Source organism: Trichosurus vulpecula, chromosome 1, assembly GCF_011100635.1.
Source record: "Trichosurus vulpecula isolate mTriVul1 chromosome 1, mTriVul1.pri, whole genome shotgun sequence".
In the NCBI taxonomy this organism is placed as follows: Eukaryota; Metazoa; Chordata; class Mammalia; order Diprotodontia; family Phalangeridae; genus Trichosurus; species Trichosurus vulpecula.
The window spans coordinates 492,132,501-492,156,180 of NC_050573.1; the positions used below are offsets into that span (position 1 = coordinate 492,132,501).

Here is a 23,680-nt window from a genome sequence, read left to right on the forward strand (position 1 = left end):
TCACTCTCTCTTCCAGAGTCAGTGAAGCCCAGTAGCAAGACAAAGTCAACACAACCAGCGGTGGCCCAGGATGCAAGCTCGAGACCTTGGCATCTTCGAGCTCTAAGCACTCCACAGCACCTGCTTCAGCCACCTTCATGGATGCTGGAACAAACTGTTTTCATCCACCCATTCCTTGCATGCTTGAGGCAAACATCCACCAAACTCACCAATTGGTATGAGGGCTGTTGGTTACCTTTAGAGAAATTAAGATACTTGACTCAAAGTTTCACACGTAAAGGGTGGAAAAGGGGAAGCTAGGTGGCGCAGTGAGTAGAGAACCTGTCCTGGAGTCAGTTCAAATCCGGCCTCAGACACTCAACATACGTACTAGCTGTATGACCTTGGGCAAGTCACTTAACCCCAACTGCCCTGCCAAAAAACAAAACAAACAAACAAACAAAAAAGAGTGGAAAAACTGGTATTCTAACCCAGATCTTAGGACTCAAAACGCAGCGTTCTTTCCACTAACAATTAGACTGTTGGCTCCTATCAAGCAGGGACAGTCTTATGCCTTTCTTTATATGGCCAATGAACTTAATAAAGGTATTGACAAACTGACTGATTAAATTACAATTCTACACCAGTGGAGAGGTTAGGACTGAGGTGGGGGGAGAAGCAGCCTCAGGAATTTACCTTCCCTATACTTTATTATTGACAATATTACCATTTCAGACCCACTCTTGGAGTGAAGTAAAAGGAGGTAAGGGGTGCCAGAGGTTAGGGGGTGAGAGAAAAAAAGTTAATAAGAAGCATGGCAGTCCAAGGTTGAAAGGGAAAGAAGAAAAAACAGAAGGCAAATTTCTGTGGTCACCTGATGAAAGGTTGTTCACAGGTAAGAGTCATGCATAATTTGAGATCTATCTTGACAGCCAAATCCTAGATGAGAAAGCATAGCTGCAGAAATTAAGAGGACATCAGAATCAAACAACGAGCAAGTAAACAGTCCAATACTTCAACTACAGCACCCGTGGACTAGATATTATGTCTTTTGTCCAGCAGAGTTTTTGACTTTTCTTCAATTTATCAACTTCGAAGATTAATTTCATAGGACAGTACTTTAGGAATGGAATGGGGGTAGCTAGGTGGCACAGAGAATAGTCAGTCAGGAAGTGGAATGAGGAAGACCTCAGTTCAAATACAACCTCAGACGCTTACTGGCTGTGTGATCCTGGGCAAGTCATTTCACCCTGTCTGCCTCAGTTTCCTCATCTACTCCATGAGCTGCAGAAGGAAATGACAAACCGCTCCAGTTTCTTTGCCAAACAAACCCCAAATGGGGTCACAGAGGGTCAGACACAACCGAACTACAATAACTTTAGAATTAGCCCCTCTTTGTGAAAGTAAGAAAGAAAAAATACCTATGAGAGAAACATGTTTAAACTTTCCTGATAAAACTGCTAGATAAAAAAACCTGCCATATTCATTACAGGATCTAGTCATACGATCAGAAGTGAGTAAAAATATCACCAAGCTCCACTTCTTCAATTGTACATGCAACTCATTTCTCCCAGAATTAGAGAATCTTAAAAAGGGCCTTAGGGCTCATCAAGTCTAATATCCTAGCACACACAAGACTGGGATTGAAGATGAAGATTTCCCTTCATCAATATGCTTTGATTAGGGTGGAAAAATATATTTGTATCTCTGAGAAGAAATAAATTTAAGACTGAGGAACACTGAGACAACCCTTAACGTGGGCCGTGGCTAGGATTGCTTTTTAGATGTTGCAAAGGATGATGCCCTAAATGAAACATTCAGAACCTCATGATCATGAGTTAGCCGCCTCCTTTGCTCTGAACCTTACCTGAGAGGAGTCAGCTTTGGCTATTTCTGTGGTGGCCCTCAGTACTTTTCGAAGATTCTCTCCTTTTTCTTGAACAAGCAAGTGAGCCAAAAGAAGGAAAACATGTACAGGAACATGGGTGGTGATAGGGAGCAGCGATTTCACAGAAGACAGCCAATCACATACTGTGGACTCTTCTTTCATTTGTTCAAGGATTCTCCACGTTGTAAACATTGGATAATACATGCTGGTTACAGGAAAAGCAAGCTTGAAGGACGTCTGGAAAATAATTACAAAAGCTAATGACAAAATGGAAAGGATTTTCAACAGTATTCTATTACAAAGAAAAGTATGTGTATTTCATTAAATTATTAATATTACAACCATCACCAGGGATTTGATGAGGAAAGAGCTTCACAAAACTTAAAGTACTATATCCACGAGTTAAAACTACAGGCAAATGACAGCCTCTCAGAGCTTCAGATTCTTCTTCCATAAAATAAGACAGACAATAGCTGTCATTATCGAACACAAAGGTGTGTTATGAGACTGAAAGGGAAGAATGTATATTAAGTGCTTTGCAAGCTTTATTAAAGCCCAAAGGCATGATAGCATCTAATACTCTTGTTACTGAAGAACTCTTCCCCTCCTCCTTCAAAATAAATTTTACAAATTTTTTTAAAGTTTAGAATTCTAACAACCTGGAGTTGAACTAAAAGGTTAACATATTGCTCTGGAGCTCCCTGTAACAGTAGCTAATACAACTATTCCTCATAATTAAAACTCTAACTTACCAACTGAAGTAGAGATAATGAGAACTAATTACAAATAATTATCAAAGGCAAGTCACTTTTACAGGGAAAAAAATCTTCATTGAAAAAAAGCCAGTTACCCTGAAAGAAAAGCCCTAGCTTAAGTTCCTATTAGGAATCAGCTTAAGTTGGAAGGTCTTCATGAATCCAGCATTAACATCTGGGCATGAAAATCTAAAAATGCATCCTAGGAGCATATTAGGGGAGTAATAAGTACGTAATTTCTGAAATGGAAAACAACATATAAGGTTTATACAAAATTTGGGGAGAAAATTTCACATTAAAGTCAGTTACTTCTGTGTACAAATAAGGCCTAATAGTAAAAGAACTTGATCCTTCCCAAATCTCTCTTTAATCCTCCCAGGGTGGGCAACCTACCGCCTCAAGGCCACATGTAGCCCTCTAGGTTCTCAAGTGCAGCTGTGTGACTGACTCCAAAACCAAATTCAGACAAAGGGCCCCACTTTAGGACCTTGAGGCCACAGGGTGCCCACCCCTGCATCATTATCTGAGAGAACAAATGAAATATAAAGCACTTTTGGAATTTAAATTGCAAAAAGTGCATTTTTGTGCTTTTTTCTGGAATGAACATAAGTGAAAATGTTTTAATTTTTTTTGTGCTTTTTTCTGGAATGAACATAAGTGAAAATGTTTTAATTTTTTTTTTGAGAGGGGAATGAGGGGCAATTGGGGGTAAGTGACTTGCCCACGGTTACATAGCTAGCATGTCAAGTGTCTGAGGCTGAATTTGAACTCAGGTCTTCCTGACTCCAGGGCAGGTGCTCTACTCACTGTGCGACCCAGCTGCCCCCAGTGAAAATGTTTTAAGCAATTCTGTATTGAATACACTTAAAGAACAATAGTAGAGTACTGTGTTCTATGGATTATTGAACATAAGTTCCCAATTTGGATAATCTATAATGTTTTTAACTCTTAGAAACTGGAAAAAGTTAAACTTTGTTCTTAAAGCCTTTCAAACGTCCATAGATACAAACAGATGGACAATGACAAAATTTCATTACATGCAAGATATTTGATATGACACCATGGAATACGGACTATAGTTTCAAATGAAATACCAGAACTCAAGGTTTACCAATTTAAAAATCAAAACTCATTGGTTTAGAGCTCGTAGGGACCTAATAGTCTATCTGGTCCAATTCCCCTATTGGACAGATGTAGAAACTGAGGTTCAGAGTGACTTGTTGATGGCATAACAAAATAGTAACAGGAAGAGTCAGAATTTGAACCCAGGTGCTCTGAAATCAAATCTGTAACCACATCAGGACAAAGCTGAGGAGAGAAAAGGAGAGCTGAGTTTTTAGGCAGACATCTCTCATTTATAGAATAGAGATGGTCTGAGCAATAAAAACAGTCTGATCTATATGCTATACTTGTCATAAGCAGGCATGTTCAGATGCCAAGAATAAGCATTTAAGTTCAGCTTAAATTTTAACTCATTAATAAATAAAAGGGCGGCTAGAGAAGCCCTATTCAAATAAATCCCCAAGAAATTGGCAGAGTATCATAATCTGTGCATTTATAGGCCTAACTGCATTGCTTTCTCCAACCCCACTTTACTAACCATTAAAGAAAAGGTAAAACTATTATCCTGAATGAGTCACCGTTCTAATACACCTGATTAAACAGTGCCTTAGCAAACAGGCACTGGTTGGAAGCTTATGCTCAGTAAATATCACTTGTGATTTTGAAAGGACCAAAACTGTCAAGCATAATGTGTCCTCCTCCTGCCTGCAACCCAGAAATCAATCAATCATTGTTTGCTATTTACAGCTGAGGGAGAGAAGAAAGGGGAAAGAGAGAGGGAGGGAAGGACAGAGAGCAGGGGAGAGAGGGGGGGAGAGAAAGGGAGAGAGAGGGGGAAAGAGGGGGAGAGAGACAGAGAAAGAGAGACACAGAGAGAGAGACAGAGAGAGAGGGACAGACAGAGAGACAGAGACGGGGGTGGGAGGGGGCGGGGGCAGAGAGAAACAGAGACAGAGACAGACACTTAAAGCCTAAGATCAGGTTGTTTTCTTGAATATAGTTTCCATTTTCTCCTCATGTTACCACTGAAGCCAAAACATGGTGTCCCCCCCGCCACTTTCTGTTTCCCTCTCTCACATTACAAATAAACTATGTATTACAAATTCTAAAGATTTATTCTATTAGGATTTAGGAAGCCAAAGTATGTATTCAATTTCTCTCTAATGGCTGACTAATTTCCGTTGCATGCTGGAACAAGGAATAATAAATAGCTTTCTCCCTCTAGTACCTTTAAGCATCTGTGATTAAAGCCACATCCGCCTTCATAGAAAACACAAGGACAGTGATAAGGCCTTGTATTTGTGTAGTTGCCTCTCTCCAAGAAGCTTTAACATGCTTTACCTGCATTATCTCATTTAATCCTCACTCAATCCCTCTAAGAGAGGAAGCTGAGAGGTGAAGCTACATTTCACTAATGGAAAAAGCTGAAGGACAAAAATGGGGGGGGGGGGGGAAGGGGAAGACTGGTAAAGCTGGGCATAGAACTTGAATCAGAGCTCAATGCACTAAAACAGAGATCAGCAACATGGTAAAAAGAGAGGCTGACAAAGGATGTCCCTAAGAAGAGGGAGTAACAGCAGTTACTTTGCTCAGACAGACAAAGCAGTGAAGAGGGAACAGCACACAGGAAGGGACCAGTGGACTGAAGAGGAAAGCAAAGAATGACACTCTCAACATGAGGACTGGTGTTTCCAGGCCCCTGCCCTCAACCAAGCTGCCTTCCAGTTTGGTTTAAAACCTGAACTGACTACCCTTAAGGAATGGAACATCTGCCTGCCAAGTCACTAATCCCACAGCTGTTCTTTGTGTAAGAGAAGCAAAAGTTCATGCATTACCAATTGTTTTTGTTCTTTGGAGCCCTCTTGTTGCACCATTTCCAAGAGGGTTAGAGCCAGCTCTTGCCTAGAGGGGCTGACATCATCTGCCGAGATACAATCCTCCAAGGCTGTCGATGACAAGATCTGCAGCAGTGGCATCACCAACAGCAGGGATGAGGTTGGGGTGTTCTTGGTCCCAGCAGAGGAGAGGAGTTTCAGAGCTGTTCACCAAAGAACAATAATTTAAGCCAAAAAAAATCAATATCATACAGAGACGTGAAGATACTTACTGTAACAGTCATCTATCACCTTTAAGGTCAGAGTCAGACCAACAACCAAAAGGTAAATAATACTTGAAATATTGCAAGTCACCTACTATATATTATAGAAGAAAAATTTATTTTTCCTCCTAAACAGAAAATTCAAGCTTAACCACTATTTGCCATAAAACATGGTACAAGAAACAGTGCTAGATTTAGAATCAAAGAACTTGAATTCAAAGCTTATCTCTACTATTTACTGTGTGATCTTGGGCAAGTGATTTCATTTAACACCAATTTCCTAATCTGCGAAAAAAAATGGAACTAGATGATGCCTAAGGTCCCTTCTACCCCTAGGTAGACAATGCTATCATACTAAACCCCTGCCCCACAGTCTTCTCAATGGTCACAAGCAACAGCACTTCCCTTGGGCTGATAATATATAACAGTTCCTTTAGTCTCTCAGGGTTGGGGAACCTGCAGCCTCAAGGCCACATGTGGCCTTCTAGGTCCTTGGGTGCAGCCTTTTGTCTGAGTCCAAGTTTTACAGTACAAATCCTTTTATTAAGGGGATTTGTTCTGTAAAGTTTGGATTCAGTCAAAGGGCCACACCTGAGGACCTAGTGCCACATGTGGCCTCCAGGATGCAGGCTCCCCACCCCTGGACTTAGGCAAAAAGCCTGGAGAAAGGGTTAGAAAGTTGAGAGAAAATCATATACATATGCATTAACATGCATGTGCATTTATATACACATGTGTGTATACACATACACACATATGAATATGACCTGGTTGTATATATGCTATGCATCTATAAATATAGAATGAATAAATATTTATAATATTCCATACATGCTATATATGACATATATACTTGTGCCTTCATTTAAATATAAGCTTAAAGCTAGTAGAGATTATCTCATTTTTTTGTTCTGTCCTCAGCAGTCAGCTTCAGCACATAACAGGCTCTTAATAAATGCTTATTGACTGGCTAATAGACAGACTGATTGATGCGAGGACCACGTATGATTCAGCAGCCGTAACGATAAAGAAGCAGACAGCATGAAAAATGATGTTCCAGAAAGCAATGGCTTACAATAGCCATAAAGGTTACCAGAAAACCTGAGTATAAAATGGGGAACTGGAACTTTAATGAAATAACAGGACTTCCAACATGAGGAAAACACAAGAACTGCACAGAAACTTTCAAATGCAAAAACAGGATTCAAAAGGAACATAAAAGGGTAAACACAAGAAAACAATCAAGAGGTTAAACAAGGATAAATCCTTTCCATTTCAATATGATACATGTAGTCCTCTGAATCTGCATATAGGGTCATAGAGGGAGTCAAATTAGACAAGAAAGCAATTCTGTATTGAATACATTCAAAGAAAAATAGAGTTTTGTGTTCTATGGATTATTGAAGACAAGTTCCTAGTTTGGACAATCTATGTTGTTTTTAACTCTTAGAAATCGTTTGATTTCTGTTACATTGCGATGATCTTAAAAGGATAATGGAAATGGAGGAGAAGAATACAAGAAGAAGAGGAGAGTAGAATGAAAGATTAGGGAAAATTACCTCACATAATCAGAGTACACAGGTACAAACCTACTCTTATCTAAATTGGTCAAAGGAGGCAAGAATTCCCATACACAGCTGAGAACAAGAAATATATTTCACTAAAAAGGAGAAGTAGAAGAAAAAAGGAAGATGGGAGAGCAAAGAGTAAGAGGGAAGGTTGGTTAAGGGAGGGATTAGTCCTAAGCAAAACAAACTCCAATTAACTCTAATCTATAATTTCTCTTTTATAGTGGAAAACGATTGGACAGTGAGGGGGTCCCCGTCAATTGGGGACTAGCTAAACAAGTTATGGTATAGAAATGTGAAGGAATGTTACTGTATTATAATAAATGAAGGGGATGGTTTCAAAGAAATTTGGGAAGACTTGCAAGAATTAATGAAGAATGAATTGAAAAACAATGTTTACAATAACAACAATATTGTAAAGAAAAACAACTCTGAAAGACTTAAGAGCTCAGACTATCACGATGACTAACTACAATTCCAGAAGATTCAGGATAAAATATGTCGCCCAGACAGAAGTGATGGACAGAGCACCAAATGAGACATATATTTTTGGACATGTCCAATGAGGAAATCTGTTTTGCTTGACTATACATATCTGCAACAGGGGTTTTATTTTTCTTTCTTTCTCTATAGGGAGTTGGGGTTGGGGGGCGGGGGTAGAAAAAGGAGAAGGCAAATATTAATTCATTGAAAAATAATAAAACTTAATTTTAAAAATGTACAAAATATGGAATTAAGGGGAGGAAAGTGAGGATGAATATATAAACATAGTATGGTGCTAAAAAATAGTTTCAGGAATGCTAAAGCTCAGAAAAAAAAAATTGAACCTGTCAAAGGAACAACTGGTATTTTCTTAGATATAGCGGAAGAAAAGGGAAGGTCAAAGAAGACAAAAGTCTTTACTTGGACTCGATTCTAATAACTAACAACAAAAAGAAGGTGGGGCTACTAAACTCATATTTGGCTTCTATTTTCTCTGTCAAGGGGACGATCACTGTTCTGTAATGACAGGGGAAAATGGCTAACAGGAAACCAATACCCATGACAACTAAAAAGATATAAGAAAACATCTACTTTCCCTTGACGAATTCAAGTCACCTGGCCCATGTGAAGCACCTCCTCAGATACAGAAAGAACCAGCAGATGTGACTACTAAGCTATTGTCGTTAACAAATATAAGATCACAGAAAACAGGAGACATGCCATAAGGTTGGAGAGAGGAAAAAAAAAATTACTCAATTTTCAGAAAAGGGAAGAGAGCAGAGTATATAAGCTATAGGCTGGTAATCTTGATTTTGATTCCTAGGAAAATTCTACAAGGGATCATTAATAAAGAAATTGTGGTTTTTGCAGCAACATTAAGAATAAGTCCCATCAAATTGTCTGTATTCCATTTTCTGACACAGACATTTAATTGGTAGAATAAGTAAATGCCAGAGACATAGTTTACTTGGATTTCAGCAAAGAATTTGATAGTGTTTCTTAAGCCATTCCCTTGGAGAAGACTGAGACATATAGACTCAATAATCTACTTGGACATATTCATAACTGGATAAATAGGAAAACTCCAATAGCAGCTATTAGTAATTCAAGAGACAGCAGCAGAGGCTGAATGATCCTTCGGCAGCGACATTACAGGGGGCACTTCTTTGGGGTATGGGTTGGGGTCAATGGCCCCTAAGATCCCTTCCAACTCTCAAATTCTGGGATCCACATCTATCTTTGCCTCTCCCACAAACAGCACAGTGCCTGGCACATAAAACGTACTTAACAAAAGCTTCTTTTGCCTTTGCTGAAATGCTGAGAAAAGGGAAGGAAAATGAGAACCAAAGTAAGTCACTGTCTTTGGCCATCAGTCGTTTATTTTTTAACTCATTTATGATACAATAGAATCTTTCAGATGTAGTAAAAGTAACCAGTAATGTCTTTTTCTTAAAAAAAAAAAAGTACAAATGGTTTCTAGAAGGAAGGATTATAAATCTTCCAGATAACCACTGGAGCCCACATGAGTTATTTAAAAACTAGCTATAATGATTTGAATACCTCATTTTTAATTCACTGCTATAATTGTGGTGGGTTTTTTTTTAATCTGACAATTCAGCAATTTCTTGATCATTCTATCCTTTTTTTTTTCTTTTTATTCCCTCAGAATAATTCTTCCTGACTCTACAAAGCAAAACTATCAGGTTCAACAGCTTCAGGAATGATTCTTTAATTCTGACATGATAATAAGGCAACATAAATCAGAAGTGCCATTTCAGTAAAGCAAATTCAGTCTGCTTGCTAGATAAATGAAAATAAAGTATCAAGTCATCAGATACTGGCATCGGAGCACACCATTGCAAAGGACTCACCTGAGGATTTGCTGGCTTTAGAGTACTAGTACCAAAGAAATAGAAATCTATCCCTTGTCTGTTGCATATTGACTTAGAAAACTACAATTTAACATTGCCTATGTTACACTGTATTTTTATTGAGTTTGTTAAACATTTCCCAATTACATTTTCATCAGGTTTAGGCCCCCAAGGAGATATGCTTGGTACTACTGACAACCCTGCTTTAGATAACCAAGTGTGGCTGTTTAAAAAAATAAACCTTCAGTTTTATTTTAAATATTAATAATTATATTTGTATATCACTTTTAGATGTGAAGTACTTTATATACATTATCTCATCTGATCATCATAACAACCCAGTAAGTAAGGTAAGTATCATTCAAATTACTCCCATTTTACTGAAGGAGCAACCAAGGCTCAGGAAACTTAAGTCTCTCACCTATGATCATACAGCTAAAATGCCAGAGGTGGGATTCAAATAGAATAAGAATGATTTCCAAGAATGAAGCGAACTATCCTTATAAGGATCCTACCTGCCATGAAACAAAAGAGGTTAGAGGGACTGGGGTAGAAGACCAAATGGAAGGAAGGCTAATAGAACAAAAAAGCGTATGACCAGAGATTTAATCCAGGCTATGTTAGGCATTACAGCCATTCTATAAGGAAACAGACGCCTAGACTGCCATTGTGGTAAGTCCATAGAGCACAAGTGTTTATCTAACTTGTGTATCAGACATCAGTCCCATAGTACTTTTTGGTAAGGATCATTATTTAGCATACATTTATTTATAATACCACAACAAACAAACAAATAATCTGATAGATCCCTAATGACCACCCAGATCATACAGCACACAGGATATCTATAATAACTAATGGAAACTAAAGGATATGTAGCTACCTACTCTTTGTTGCAGACCTGGAGTAAAAAGGTATAGAATAAAACACACTGCTGGATATAGTTAATGTATTTAGTTTTGTTCAACTGCTTTTTTTTTTCTTTGGTTTCTTATTCTTTATTATAAAGAATGGTTCTTTGGGTAGAGAACAGGAAAGAAGAGGGAAATGGATACATAAAAGTCATGTTAAAAAAAAAGCTATCAAAAATAATTTTTAAAATAAATATAATTAAATTAATACCATAAAGATGGATGGTGTCTTTATACTCGTTGTCTCTACTCTATCATATCCTGCTGATTTGTTAATTGCTTCTGGGCCCAACAACTAAACAGAAACCACTCTACAATATCAATAATTTCTGAATTGCTAAATCCAATGGCCCTTTTTCAGTCTTTAACTTTTTTGACCTGTTTTTGCACCACTGCCCTCCTCCTGGATAGCCTCTCTTCCCTGGGTTTTCACGACATTGCTCTCTTCTGGTTTTCCTACCTCCTGTCTGGCCATTCCATCTCAGGCTCCTAGAGTTCTGTTCTGGGGCCTCACCTCTTGAAACACTCTCTACACATGTGACTCCTCAATGTCCTTATTAAGTCCTCATCTCTTGCCTAAGGTCTAGTATAATATTCCATGTGAATATCCCATAGGCATCTGAACCTGAACACACAGAAATCTAACTCATAATATTCCTCCCCAACTCTACCTACCCCTCTACTAACTTCTCCATCTTTGGCAAAGGCACCAACACCTTTCCAGTCATCCAGGTTCACGATAAAGGACTCATCTTTACCTCACTACTCATCTCTCATGTCCAATTAGCTGCAAGGTCCTGGAGAATTTATCTCCAGAACATCCCTCACATCTGTCCCCTTCTTATTCTCACCACAATCACCCCCATTTTGCCCTAACTATTGAAATGGCCCCCTAATTAGTCTTCATACCACCTCCAGTCTCTACCCTCACCAAACCATCCTCCACACAAACTACCAAACTGATATGCCTAAAAGCATAAGGTCAACAATTTCCTTCCCCTGACCAAAAAGCTCCAGTAGATCCCTATCACCTCCAGGATAAAATACAATTTCCTTTAATGAGGTTTCACAATCTAGTTGCAACTTATCTTTATATACTTAAAGACTCTTCATACAATCTTCATTATAGCCCATTTGGCCCTTTGGCTCTTCCCATATATAACATTCCATCTTTTATGTGGTCTGTTCTCCCATGCCTGAAATGATCTCCTTCCTCACCACCAACTACTGGAATCTCTAGCTCCTTTCAAGGAATATCTCAAATACATTCTCCAGAATTTTCTGACTCTCTCAATTATTAACACTCTCCCCCTACCAACCTATCCAAAATACTGTGTACCTATTTTCCACCTACTAATATGTGTCTACTTTGTTTCCTCCCAGCAGGACATTTTTCATATTTGTCTGCATAGGGTCTGGTATACAGTAAGTGCTTAATAAATGCACAGAGAATTGCAACTCGTTTCTTAAAATTAATACCGTGGGAAAGTCCCCACTCCTACCTGCTTAAAGGGGAAAGCATACTAGATTTAAAAGTCAGAAGAATGTAAAGAGAGAGGGCAGATTATTTTATGCCTTGTACTTGTATCCCTAGCATTATACCTGGTACAGACACTTAACAAACACTTGTTAAGTGGTTAAAGACAGGATGAGATCCAGGACTTGCAACTGTGTGACTCACCACTCTGAGCTTTACTTTCCTCCTCTGTTAAATGAGGGAGCTGTACAAGTTATCTCCCTAGATACCTTCCAGTCCTGAACCTATGATCCTATGATTTCCGATTTTAGGCTAAGATTAAAAGAACAGTCACCACAAGTAAGACCTGCGCTTGTTTGCAAAGTTGCAGCCAGGATGAAAGCATAAGAAAAGACCAAAGCCTTCAGCACAGACCATAAACATTTGATATTCATTTATCAGTCTGATGCTTGCTGTTCTTTCTCAACTTGATATATAATGATGAATATAACTATACATCTCTCTGCTATAACATGTTGCTAACTATTTTTGTTAGAATCTAATTTCCAATATAAAGTGGAAGGGCAGGGTCCTTTATGGTATATTGAGACCTAAAATGACACCTCTCCCATGAAATCTTACTTGATTTTTTTTTTAAATGGAGGAAAGAATGTCTTCATCTGATCCAAAAGGCCTTTATGACTTTGTGAAGCTCAAGGGAGTTAATGCTTGTAAAGTGCTTTGTAAACTGTAAGCACCATTTAAGCATAAACTATAATTCTACATACATGTTTTATCATCCCTCTAGAACTGATCTCACCCCGAGGGAGTTAATTTATTCATCACTGGGGTAAACTCTGGAACACAACTGACTTGGCTGAGGACTAAAGGGTGAGAACCTCACCACCAAACATTCAGGCCCCAAGCTCCACTGATCTCTCCCTTGACCACCATCCAGGATCTGGGACTCATCATTTATCCTGTGGCTACAAGCGGCTGCTTTATTTCTGCATCTCCCTCCAAATCTGACACGATCCTTTCTCACAAAGCAGGTGCTAAATAAGTGTTTGCTGACTATTGTTGGGATTCATTTCAACCAACCTAAAAAGGGAGAGTATGAGGAAAGTGTTTTATAACCCTTCAGGTGATTTATAAATGTGAACCAGAGCAGCTAGGTGGTACAATGGATAGAGTGCCAGGCCTAGACTCATCTTCCTGAGTTCAAATCTGGCCTCAGGCACACTTACTACCTGTGTGACCCTGGACAAGTCACTCCACCCTGTTTGCCTCAGTTTCCTCATCCGTAAAATGAACTGGAAAAGGAAATGGCAAACCACTCCTGTATCTCTGCCGAAGAAAACCCCAAATTCACGAAGAGTCAGATGTGACTGAAAAGTGACTGAAAAACCATCAACAACAACACATGTGAACTATTATTATCAAGATTTTACCATGGCATGCCAAGGTAGGAAGGGAATAGGGACCGGGCCTTTCATTTCATCATATGGAACTCCAAGGTGAGAAAATTTCTTCTACAAACACAAGTAGTTACGTTCTCTACAATTTGCCATCTTAGAGAGCTGCTAGAGGTTAGGAGACTTAGCCATGGGCAGAGGCAGTAGATTCAGTGCCAGGGACAGGAATGTAACAGAGGACTTTCTTGGCTTTGAGGCCAGCTCCCAATCCACTACACTACGCGGGAATAAGCTCTCCTTGAAGATAATGAAGTAGGAAAGATAGAAGAGATAAAACCAAAACTGTCCATTCTCTGATGAAACAGAAAAAGACGGTGAAATACTTCTGCTAAGATTCATGCTATATTCGCAGTTTCCCAAGGAGGGGAATTCTTACCTAGATGTAAGATGGGCTTCTGCTGACTCATCGGTGTCTGTAGGATAAGTAAACCTATTCCAATTATGGCTTGTTCAACAGGAAATCCCTGAGGGGAAAAAAAGGAAGAAAAGAAACTTTTTGATTTTTTAAAAATCCTTAATACTATATCATGCACACTGCAGATATGCATCATATTCCCTGTACATTCAACAACACAGATTTATAATGTGGCATGAAGGACTTTATAAAATGACTACAGTATCATACATTTTAGAAGCAGCTGCTTGGCACAGTGGATAGAGTGCTGGATCCCAACATAAGTTCAAATCCAGCCTCAGACACTTAATAACGTGTGAACTTGAACAAGTCATTTAACACCTCTGACTTAGTTTCTTCATCTGTAAAATCGGATAATAAGTGATAACAGCACACCTACCTCCCTGGGTTGTTGTGAAAATAAAGTGAGATGATATTTGCACAGTACATTGCCAAACTTAAAGTACTATATAAATACAGGCTATTATCATTGTCATTATTATGTCAATCCTTGAGTCAGTACATGTGAATATACACATAAATTCAAAATACTATAACTATCTTGATATTTGAAGGGTGATCTATACTTACTGCCTGCATGTTGTCTTCATAATTACTAAGACAGACCCATTTAATAAGCAACAGCCTTCAATTTAAAAAAAAAATTTTCTTTAAGGTGAACTCTAACTCCAAAAGAAAAGAGACCCCACCCCAGCCCACACTCCCCCAAACTATAGCATACAAAGATCAACTGAAGTAACTGGAGAGATTTGAGAACACCTAATGTGGACAAAACAGCATCTCGAAATATTTCGTAAGACCATATATTTAGAACTAGAAAGGACCTCAGGACCCATCTGGACCAAACACTGAGCCGTCGTAAAGGTGAGGAGACTGAGGCCCAGAGAAGTTAAATGACTGCCCTAAGGTTACAAGCAGAGCCAGGATGCAAACCCAGAGATCCTGGGAGTCAGCATGGTACAAAGAAAAGGCTGCTGGATCGGGAATCGGAAGTTCTCGGTTTAAAATCAACCTCTAAAACTTGTGAGGTTGGGCATATCTTTAAACTCCATGTACCTTGTGTTTAACCTATATCACACTACATGCTTCCTCAGTAAGGGGTGGGGGGTGGGGGGGAGCAGAAGAGGGACGGGAAGACAGGAGAGAATTTGTAACTCAAAAATTTTTTTAAATGTTAAAAATTGTTTTACACAGAATTGAGAACAAATAAAATATTCAAGGAAAAAAAAGTCCACATGCCTCGGTTTCATCATCAATTTAAAAAATGAAGGGGGTTAAACTAAATAACCTCTGAAGTTCCTTATAGCTCTAGGTCTATGAGGAGGAATAACTCCCATCAAGGGAACTTTCCTCCTGAAGTCAAAGTTAACTCAGGCACATAACTGACCAAGGGGAAATCCCGTAACCTCGCTGGACCTCAATTTCTCATCTGTAAAATGAAGTGTTCAGATTACATGATCTCTAAGGCCCCATCTGACTCTAAATCTATGCAAAGAACCTCTGATTACAAATCCAGGGCTCTTTTCCCTTGTCCAAAGTGTCTGCATTTGAAGGGCTGTTGTATTAAAGAAAGATAACACTTAAACTGGGTGCCAGAGGGCAGTAGAAGATCAAGTGGCCATGACTCTGGAGACAGATTTCACCTCATTATAAGGAAGCCTTTTCTAATGACTGGAAGTGTCCAAAACAGAATGAGCAAAAGTAATGAGTTCCCCATCCCTAGAAATCATTCATCAGGGGTAGGATGACCAACTCTCAGTGATATTACAGAAAGGATTTCTGCTCTGGGTCTGGATTAGGATATATAATATGAAAGGTCCAGAACAATTCTTAGATTCTATGAAAATCCAGTTGGTCTGCTCAGTGAGAGCAAAGAACAGAGAATGTGCACAAAATAGACAACAAGTTGGTTTATTTCATTCCACTGAGCTTCATTTAAAAACAGAAAACATATATAGGCTACAGGACACACCAAACTGAAAAGTATTTTCTGCCAAAGGAATTCAAAAATTAATTTTGTCAAGTTTCCTCCTTGACTAAGTTAATAAACCTTCTTTTAAAAAGTAGCTTTTTTAAAAAAAAAATCAAGCATTTAAGCTGTATTCTTTGTCTTTCTTTCTACTATGAAGATTATTAAAACGGTGAAAAGGAATGAGAAGAATAGACATGTGCCCTTTTATCAAAGAATAGACATGTGCCCTTTTGTCAAGGACATCATTTCTCAATATTATACACTGTTTTAAATAAAATTAACTCTGACACTGGTGGCTCGATTTTGTACTCTAGATACGCTGAGAATGCTAGTGCAAAAAATTAGAATATGCAAAAAACTTTTGCTACAATTTTGCAATTTCTGACACGTTTTTGGTACTAACCCATTATAAAAGTACAGAAGTACAGCCTTAAGATATCTAGTGATATCACAGATTTAAAAGAATTATCTTTTGAATTAACATAAAGAAATAGAATGTTAAGACAGATGTTCAACTAGCTAAACATAATAGTTCCGTGAGATATTCAACTTGTGGATGGGAAACATTTTAATCGAGAAAATAACCTGTTTTTTACACTGGTTTTACCTTTTCCACCAGATTAAAATCCTTTCCATAACAGTTCTATAAAAACAACAGAGGTGTAATAAATAGAATACTCAGTACCAATTATCATTAGATGTTATTACTACTAACCCAGTTTATTGCTAAATTAAAGGTACCTTTAATACAGAAATAACCAAAATACTGATGACCTCAAATGTCTATACATATATGCAGCAAGTTTGGGAATTAAACACAGTAAACTAGAAAAGATAAAGAGGCAAATTCAAGTGATATTTGTTAGGAAGGGAATCATGACTAGAATGTGACCAGAGAAGGATAAACCTTATCAAAATTAAAGGGGCAGTAGAGTTACAAGGAATACCACAGTGAGTAGCTACAATGTGAAAAGAAGAGTAACAGAAATTCACAAGAAATGAAATCCACAAAGGGGGGAGAGGAGGATAGCAATAAAATCCATGGCCAAAGAAGCCTATACACAAATGTGCAATATATGCATAAGAAAAATGGACCTGAGCTCCTAAAACAAAGAGGCAAATTTGACCTAGGAGATACTAACATAGTTTTGGTAGAATAAGATCCATGACTAAAATATACTTCTAGAAAGGCAGCCTTTATTCAAAAGACATAGTTTAGGCTAAAAGGGAGAGGGGGAGAGAATAGTCAAAGATTTACTCATACAGGGAGATACAGGAAGCAGAAGGGTAAAGCTTAGTGGACAGCACCTGCATTAAGATCAACGAAGGCAGAAATATAGGCAATTATTATCATCAGAGTTTATGACAGGCTGCCTGAGGAGGAATTTGGTAAACATATCAGAGACTGAACATGAAGGTATGATATAATAATAATGGAAATCTTTAATTATCTGGGCATGTGCCCAAAACAAAGCAACTAATAACCTGATCTAATGAGAGAGAGAGAGAGGCATGGAGAGAAATTGGTGGCTAAATTAGAACTTCTGGGAACCTTAGGAGGGAGTAGATGCTTCATCCTCAAGCTAGGAAAGGAAGGGACACGGGGGCATAATTTGACATGAGCCACAGATTTTGGGAGGACGATTTTCAAAAAGTTTAGAGAAGGGACAGAGAGAGATAAAAAGGGTGTTCTAACATTTCTTAGCCCAAGAGGGGTAAAGAACTCAAAAAGGAAATTTTGAAGAGAAAATTCTAATGAACACAGGAAGAAGGAACTGTTTAAGAAGACTAATCTGAACATAAAGGGAACTCATCAACCAACCTAAGTTTTTACAATACATTTCTAGTATGAAGTGAAATGGAATGAAGTGGAAGCATAAAAACTACATACACAATGGTTAAAATAATGCAACTCCCCCCCCGCAAAAGACCTTGAACACGGTATAAGTATAATGATCAAGCTTGGCTCCAAAACACACCTCCCTTTTTTCACCACAGAGGAGGGAACGAAGGGCAAGGGATAATGGATACAACATCAGACACAGTTCATGTATTGGTTGGTTTTGCTGAAATGCATCTTTTGATTGTTATTACAAGGGAAATTTAGTGTGTAAGAGAAAATGGAGGGCTATATTTGTAAATGAGGCTTTGGTACAAAACAAACCACAGAAATAAAAATAAGATTTAAAAAAAAGTACAGAAAACAAAGGCAAGCAAGAGAGGATAAAGACAAAAGAGTGAAACAGTCTTATGAGAATAGTGTCAAGAACTCTAAAGCGCAAAGTGAAGTGAGTTTACAATGAATAATAAGAACAACAAAAAGAGATTGTTTAAATTATGTGCAGAGGCAAAAAAAAAATCAAAGAAGGGAACAAATCAATGACCTGGTTTAAAAGAACTATAAATAAACTATTTAATTTTTATTTTACTTTAATTTTCTATACCAAGAAAAAATGATTGCCAGATTGAAAAAGATAAATTATAGTAAAAACAGATATTAAAACCAAGATAAGTAAGGTAATATGAAGAGTAAACCTAGCAGGCCCTCAAGGCACCAGGCCGCAATGAACTACCTCAGGGTACCATAAAAAGTGATGGAACAACTGACAATGATCTTCAAAAAAAAACAAACAAACCCTGGAGAGAGGAGAAATGACAGAACTGGAGACAGGTGCTTTCCAAGTTTTCAAAAAAAAAAAAAGTCTTCAAAATATAATTTTTTAAAAAAATAATTTTCAAAAAACAATTGAAGTCCAATTCCTGGAAAAACTGTACAAAGTATTTTAAAGGAATGGGTTGGAGGAGATGTGAAAGGGAAATGGTCATCCCTTAAGAGCTATATCATGCCTTCGCATTTTTTTTTTAATTGAGGAATATATTTTAATGCTTAAGCATTTAAGAGCTTACATGGGGACAGTGACATGGGCTGAATCAAAGAAAGTTTCATTTGAATATGACATTACTAGCCCTAAAATCTTCATCTCTCAGGTGTTCGTTTTTCTGGGTTTTTTTGGCAGAATACTGGATATCTGATCATTGTAATCTCAGCAGAAATGTCCTAGCAGTATCATCTTAGGACTACAGCTGATTTAGTATCATGTAGCCAAATACAGATACCTCCATGAGAAGGAAATTCAACGTAGGCACAAATTATAACACTTAACAGAATAAGTCTACTTACAAAATCTAGTCCTATGAATTCAGAGATCTTGTTACTCTTAACAGCCACTGCCCTGTTTGTACTGAATATAAGGAATTCAGCAAAACACAGAATATCCGCATGAATTAAAGCAGTACAAAGAAAACAGAGACAAAAGAGCAATATACACAATGGCTACAAATAATATAAATGGAAAAAAACACACTAACAGAAAGCAGAACATGGAACGTTTATACTAACCAATCTTGGTCCTAAAAAACAGATAATGAAATATAAATACCTGCCCTCTGCCAGATGCAGGGGAAATGGGGGAAGAAGTGGAGGAAGACCACACAATAAGATGTGGTCACTTTATAAGCTAACTGTATAGAAAGAAAAGGAATTTTAAAAACTTTTAAAAAAAGAATATTTCATAACAAACTCACTTCATTTTTAAAAGGTGTAGAAGCATATCAGAAACCTCCTTTCTAGGTCAACTATTGATTATGAAATACTTTCTCTAGTCTAAAACCATTTCCAGAGTTGTCCCCTTAAGGAAAATGAAAGCCAAGGTATTTCTTAGTAAAAAGAATTAAGAGTGATAAAATAAAAAAAAAAAAAACAACTCTTGTTAAGATAAGATCATTGCTTCCTCTTATGCATTAAAGGTTACTATATTGATTAATGGGAGTATTCCCTTTTCAGTTATAGAGGGGAACAGTTCAGGAAGGAATTGAGTGGTGACATTTTGGAACGATAAACCAAAATTGTATTTTACCATCTTAGGATTTTTCCCTTGTTCAAGAATGTGACCTCAAATCCTCTTGGGACAGGAAGACATGTCATAGGGCGTGAGTGAACTATGTAAATTTGGACATCTCTCTCCAAGTTAGAAATACTTAGATATAAGATTAATGTTAAAAATAAAATTGTTTCCAGCAGTCTAGTACATAATATCCAACAGAAATGTTTCCTTCCACATGAGGTTATTAGACTGCTAGACAGGTCAGGTCAACTCCATAAACAGAGTATAATTAAATTTCAGAAAAACATTCAACAAAGTCACCTGTATTATGCTTGTGGACAAGATAGAGATATGAGGCTCGAGTAAAATACAGGAAAGGATTTAGAAATAGGTAGAATGGGCACATAAAAAGGAAAGTTATTAACTGATTGTCAACTTGGTGGAAGGTACGTGGTGGAATGCCCCAGTGAACTGTCCATGACTCTGTTATTTATCCTTTATTAATGACTTGGATGAGGGCGAAAATGGCATTCTTATCAAAACTACAAATAATATGAAGGCGAGGAAAACTACCTAACACCCAGAATGACAAAGTCCGAATCTAAAAAGATAATCAGTCGAGAACGAAAAACAAAATCTAATAAAATGTAATCATGATAAATCTAAAGTTCTACATTGGAGCTCAAAGAATCAACCACATAAACATAGGATGGGAAACTTGCTAGATAATAATGTGAAGGGATCTGAGAGTGTTAGTACAGATTGCAAGTTCAATGAACCAACAGTGTGACACAGCAATCAAAAAATTAACACACTATTAAATTGCATTAATATACATACAATGTCTAGAATAAGGGACATGATAACCCTACTACATTCCATCACAGTCAGACTACATCAGGAGTCTTTTGTTCAGTTTTAATAACACATGCTATAAACTTTAAAGCACTGTATATATGTGCACACAAATATATATGTTAACTTTTTATGCTCAAGAATATTCATGTATATAATATGAATGTCCTCTATTATTATAATTGTTCTGGGTGGCACATTTTAGAAAGAACATTGATAAACAGAGCATACCAAAAAGAGGACAAACAGTGATCATGGGAGTGAAGACCATATCGTATCAGAAATAGTTGAGGACCGAGGGAGGGTTAGCTTAGTAAAGAGAAGACTTGAAGAAACCTGACAGTCATCTTCAGTTACTTAGAAGAAGGAGAAGCAGAAGAAAGATTAGACAATTTCTGCTTGCACCCAGGGGACAGAACCATGAGCCACAGTAATGAGCTACCAAGAAAGAGATCTCAGATTGATATTAGGAAATACTTCTTAATAATTAGAGTTGACCAAGGAAATGAACTCTCTCAGAATGTACAGCACACCCCATTATGGGAGGGCAACTGGATGACCGGATTAGGCTTTTGTACTTTTTATAAAATTTGTAGCATAATAATTGAACAGCACAAATAGAATAAAATAAAATTGACTCATGTAAAATTCATGGGAAAGGCACATTCAGTGTTGTGATTATGGGGCACAGTCAATGAAGTAAAGGGCTATGGGGAATATTATTTTATACGCATGATAGCGTTGAAAACTACCACTGGTTAGGAGGGAACAAGTCACACAAGAAAAAAATCTCCTAGTAATTTGGCACACTATGTGGGTATACACTTTTTGTCCTGTTAGTGGAAGGTTGCCTAATGGAAGGCAAGTTTTAAGACTAAATTGTGGGAAGAGCAGATAATGAAATATCTGTTAGAAAAATAGATAATGGATCTCTGCATGCAGCTGAATAGACTACAGTGACATTTAGCCCCTTACCTTCTTATGGTCAGTTAAAACAGATCTAGAATAAAAGTCTCTACACATAAACAGTCTAAAACAGAAAAATGAGCATGCAGGCTGCCCTTTCATTTAATGTACATGTACCATTCTAGTTTCTGCAAGTGGGACATTGTACTTACCACTTTCAAAGGATGGGCTTATCTGGGATGTTACAGAGCAGCTTAACTATTCAGACTGGGGGTTCTAAACCTTTTTTGTATTGTGGACCCGCTGGGCAATCCAATGAAGCCTGTGGACCCTTTCTAAGAATAATGTTCCTAAATAATGGAAGGAAATGCTAAATTTCACGCAGAGTTTAGTAAAAATAAAAGATGTAACTTTTTTTTTTGTTCCAAGTTCAAGACCTCCTGAAATATGTCCATGGATCCCTTGGGGACCCAAAGACTTCAGGTTAAGAAATCTTGGTTTGGACAAAGGTTTAACTAAATAACCTCTACTGTTCCATCCTACCCTGAAATTCTGGGAATGTCCAATCAGTAGGCAGGTACAATCTACCCAATTATTGAAAAAAATTTATTAAACACCTTCTCAAAAAAAAAAAGACGCACTGATTTTTTTTTCTCTAAGTATATCTTACCTCTTTCAGAAGCTCAAAATTTTGTTCTAAAAGGTGAATTAAAGAGGAACAGTCTCCAGTTATCTTTAGGCTTACTTCACAAATACACAGAATTTGCAGGCTTAGTTTGACGAGCTCCTCTTTCCAGAAAACAGGATGGCGCAAAAGACTCAAAAATAATTCTTGAAGAAATAGTGTCACTTCTGTTGTCTGTACCAAATCTTTTACCTGTTACCAAAATAATAATAATGATCAAATCAAAATTAAATATTTCAGGATGGCATATACCAAAAGGATAAATTAAATCTTGTTTTAAAAGTCCCTGGATAATTCTTCATGAGCCATTTAGGGATTTGAAATAGAGCGAGTAAGCTAGCTTAAAAAGTGTACAGATTCTAAAAAACTTGAGAACGCTAATTAATGCCATCAGCAATCATGATTCCAGAGGACCAATGAAGAAACAGGTTTCCCACATGCTGAAAGAGAAGTGGTAAGACAAATACACAAAATGAGACACATATTTTTGGACAAAGCCAACACAGGAAACTGTTTGCTTGACTATATTTATTTGTTATAGGGCTTTTTTGTTGTTCCCCACCTCCAACCCCAGGGAGGTAAGAGGGAAAGAAAATAGATTTTTGTTAACTGAAAAAAAAATTGAATTTTAAAAAGAACTTATATAAGGCTAAAAGTTTTATAACTACACTGTCAGCTTTTTGTAATTCATCAAAATATATTCTATGTTAACTGTTTTCATCACTACCAGCCAATACACGTTCAGTTGATTTATTTTCGGAGGTCTCTGGGCACAAACAACTAATCAGGATAAACTATGCCTTAGTGCCAGCCCAGCCAAAAATGTTCCACAAGGGCTAGGTTTGACTTGTCCAAATTACTTCTCCTCTATGGTTTTTTTAGGATTCAACACAGGTGCCTCATGGCAATTTCACAGCCTGTTATTCGAATATACCACTAAATACTTTGTCTACAAATGATTGGCTCTAATATTCTCAAAGCAAAGCATCATTTCTCAATTTGGCAGATAGAGTAAAAAACTATTCAAATGGAAGAATGTCTTCTCAACAGGCTACTATAATGTTAGAGGGGAAGGATCTGGTGCTCTTGAAAATTCCAATTCAATTCAAGCCCAGCTGTTCTGATCAAAATTCTGGAGTTAGAATTAAGGATAAGGTCTTGATCTCAGCCATGCTGGCATTTATTCCCAGAGATTAAAAACAATGAACCATCTGCTTCAATCAGGAGTCTTGTGTCTATTAATTGCATCAAGAGGAAAGCCTACAGTTGACCAGCTGTACCTTTCACCAATGGTTACTACTATAATAACCCACCATGACTAGTAAGTGTTTCAAAGTGCAAAGCAATATAGAGAACTATATTAGTTCCTAGAGAACACAGAAACAGAAAGATATTAAAAGGACTGCAATGGAGGAGC

General features: G+C 37.5%; 1 protein-coding gene across 1 annotated transcript in view; it reads right to left on the bottom strand.

Annotated features, from left to right (window-relative positions):
- FOCAD (focadhesin) overlaps positions 1–23,680 on the bottom strand; it is a 360,082-nt gene that overhangs the window by 233,946 nt on the left and 102,456 nt on the right. Inside the window, exons 8-11 of the mRNA XM_036738081.1 lie at positions 22,249–22,455; positions 13,923–14,010; positions 5,520–5,722; positions 1,847–2,104 (exon numbers count right to left, since the gene is read on the bottom strand). Coding sequence (XP_036593976.1) covers positions 1,847–2,104; positions 5,520–5,722; positions 13,923–14,010; positions 22,249–22,455 — 756 coding nt within the window. The remainder of the gene's footprint in view (positions 1–1,846; positions 2,105–5,519; positions 5,723–13,922; positions 14,011–22,248; positions 22,456–23,680) is intronic.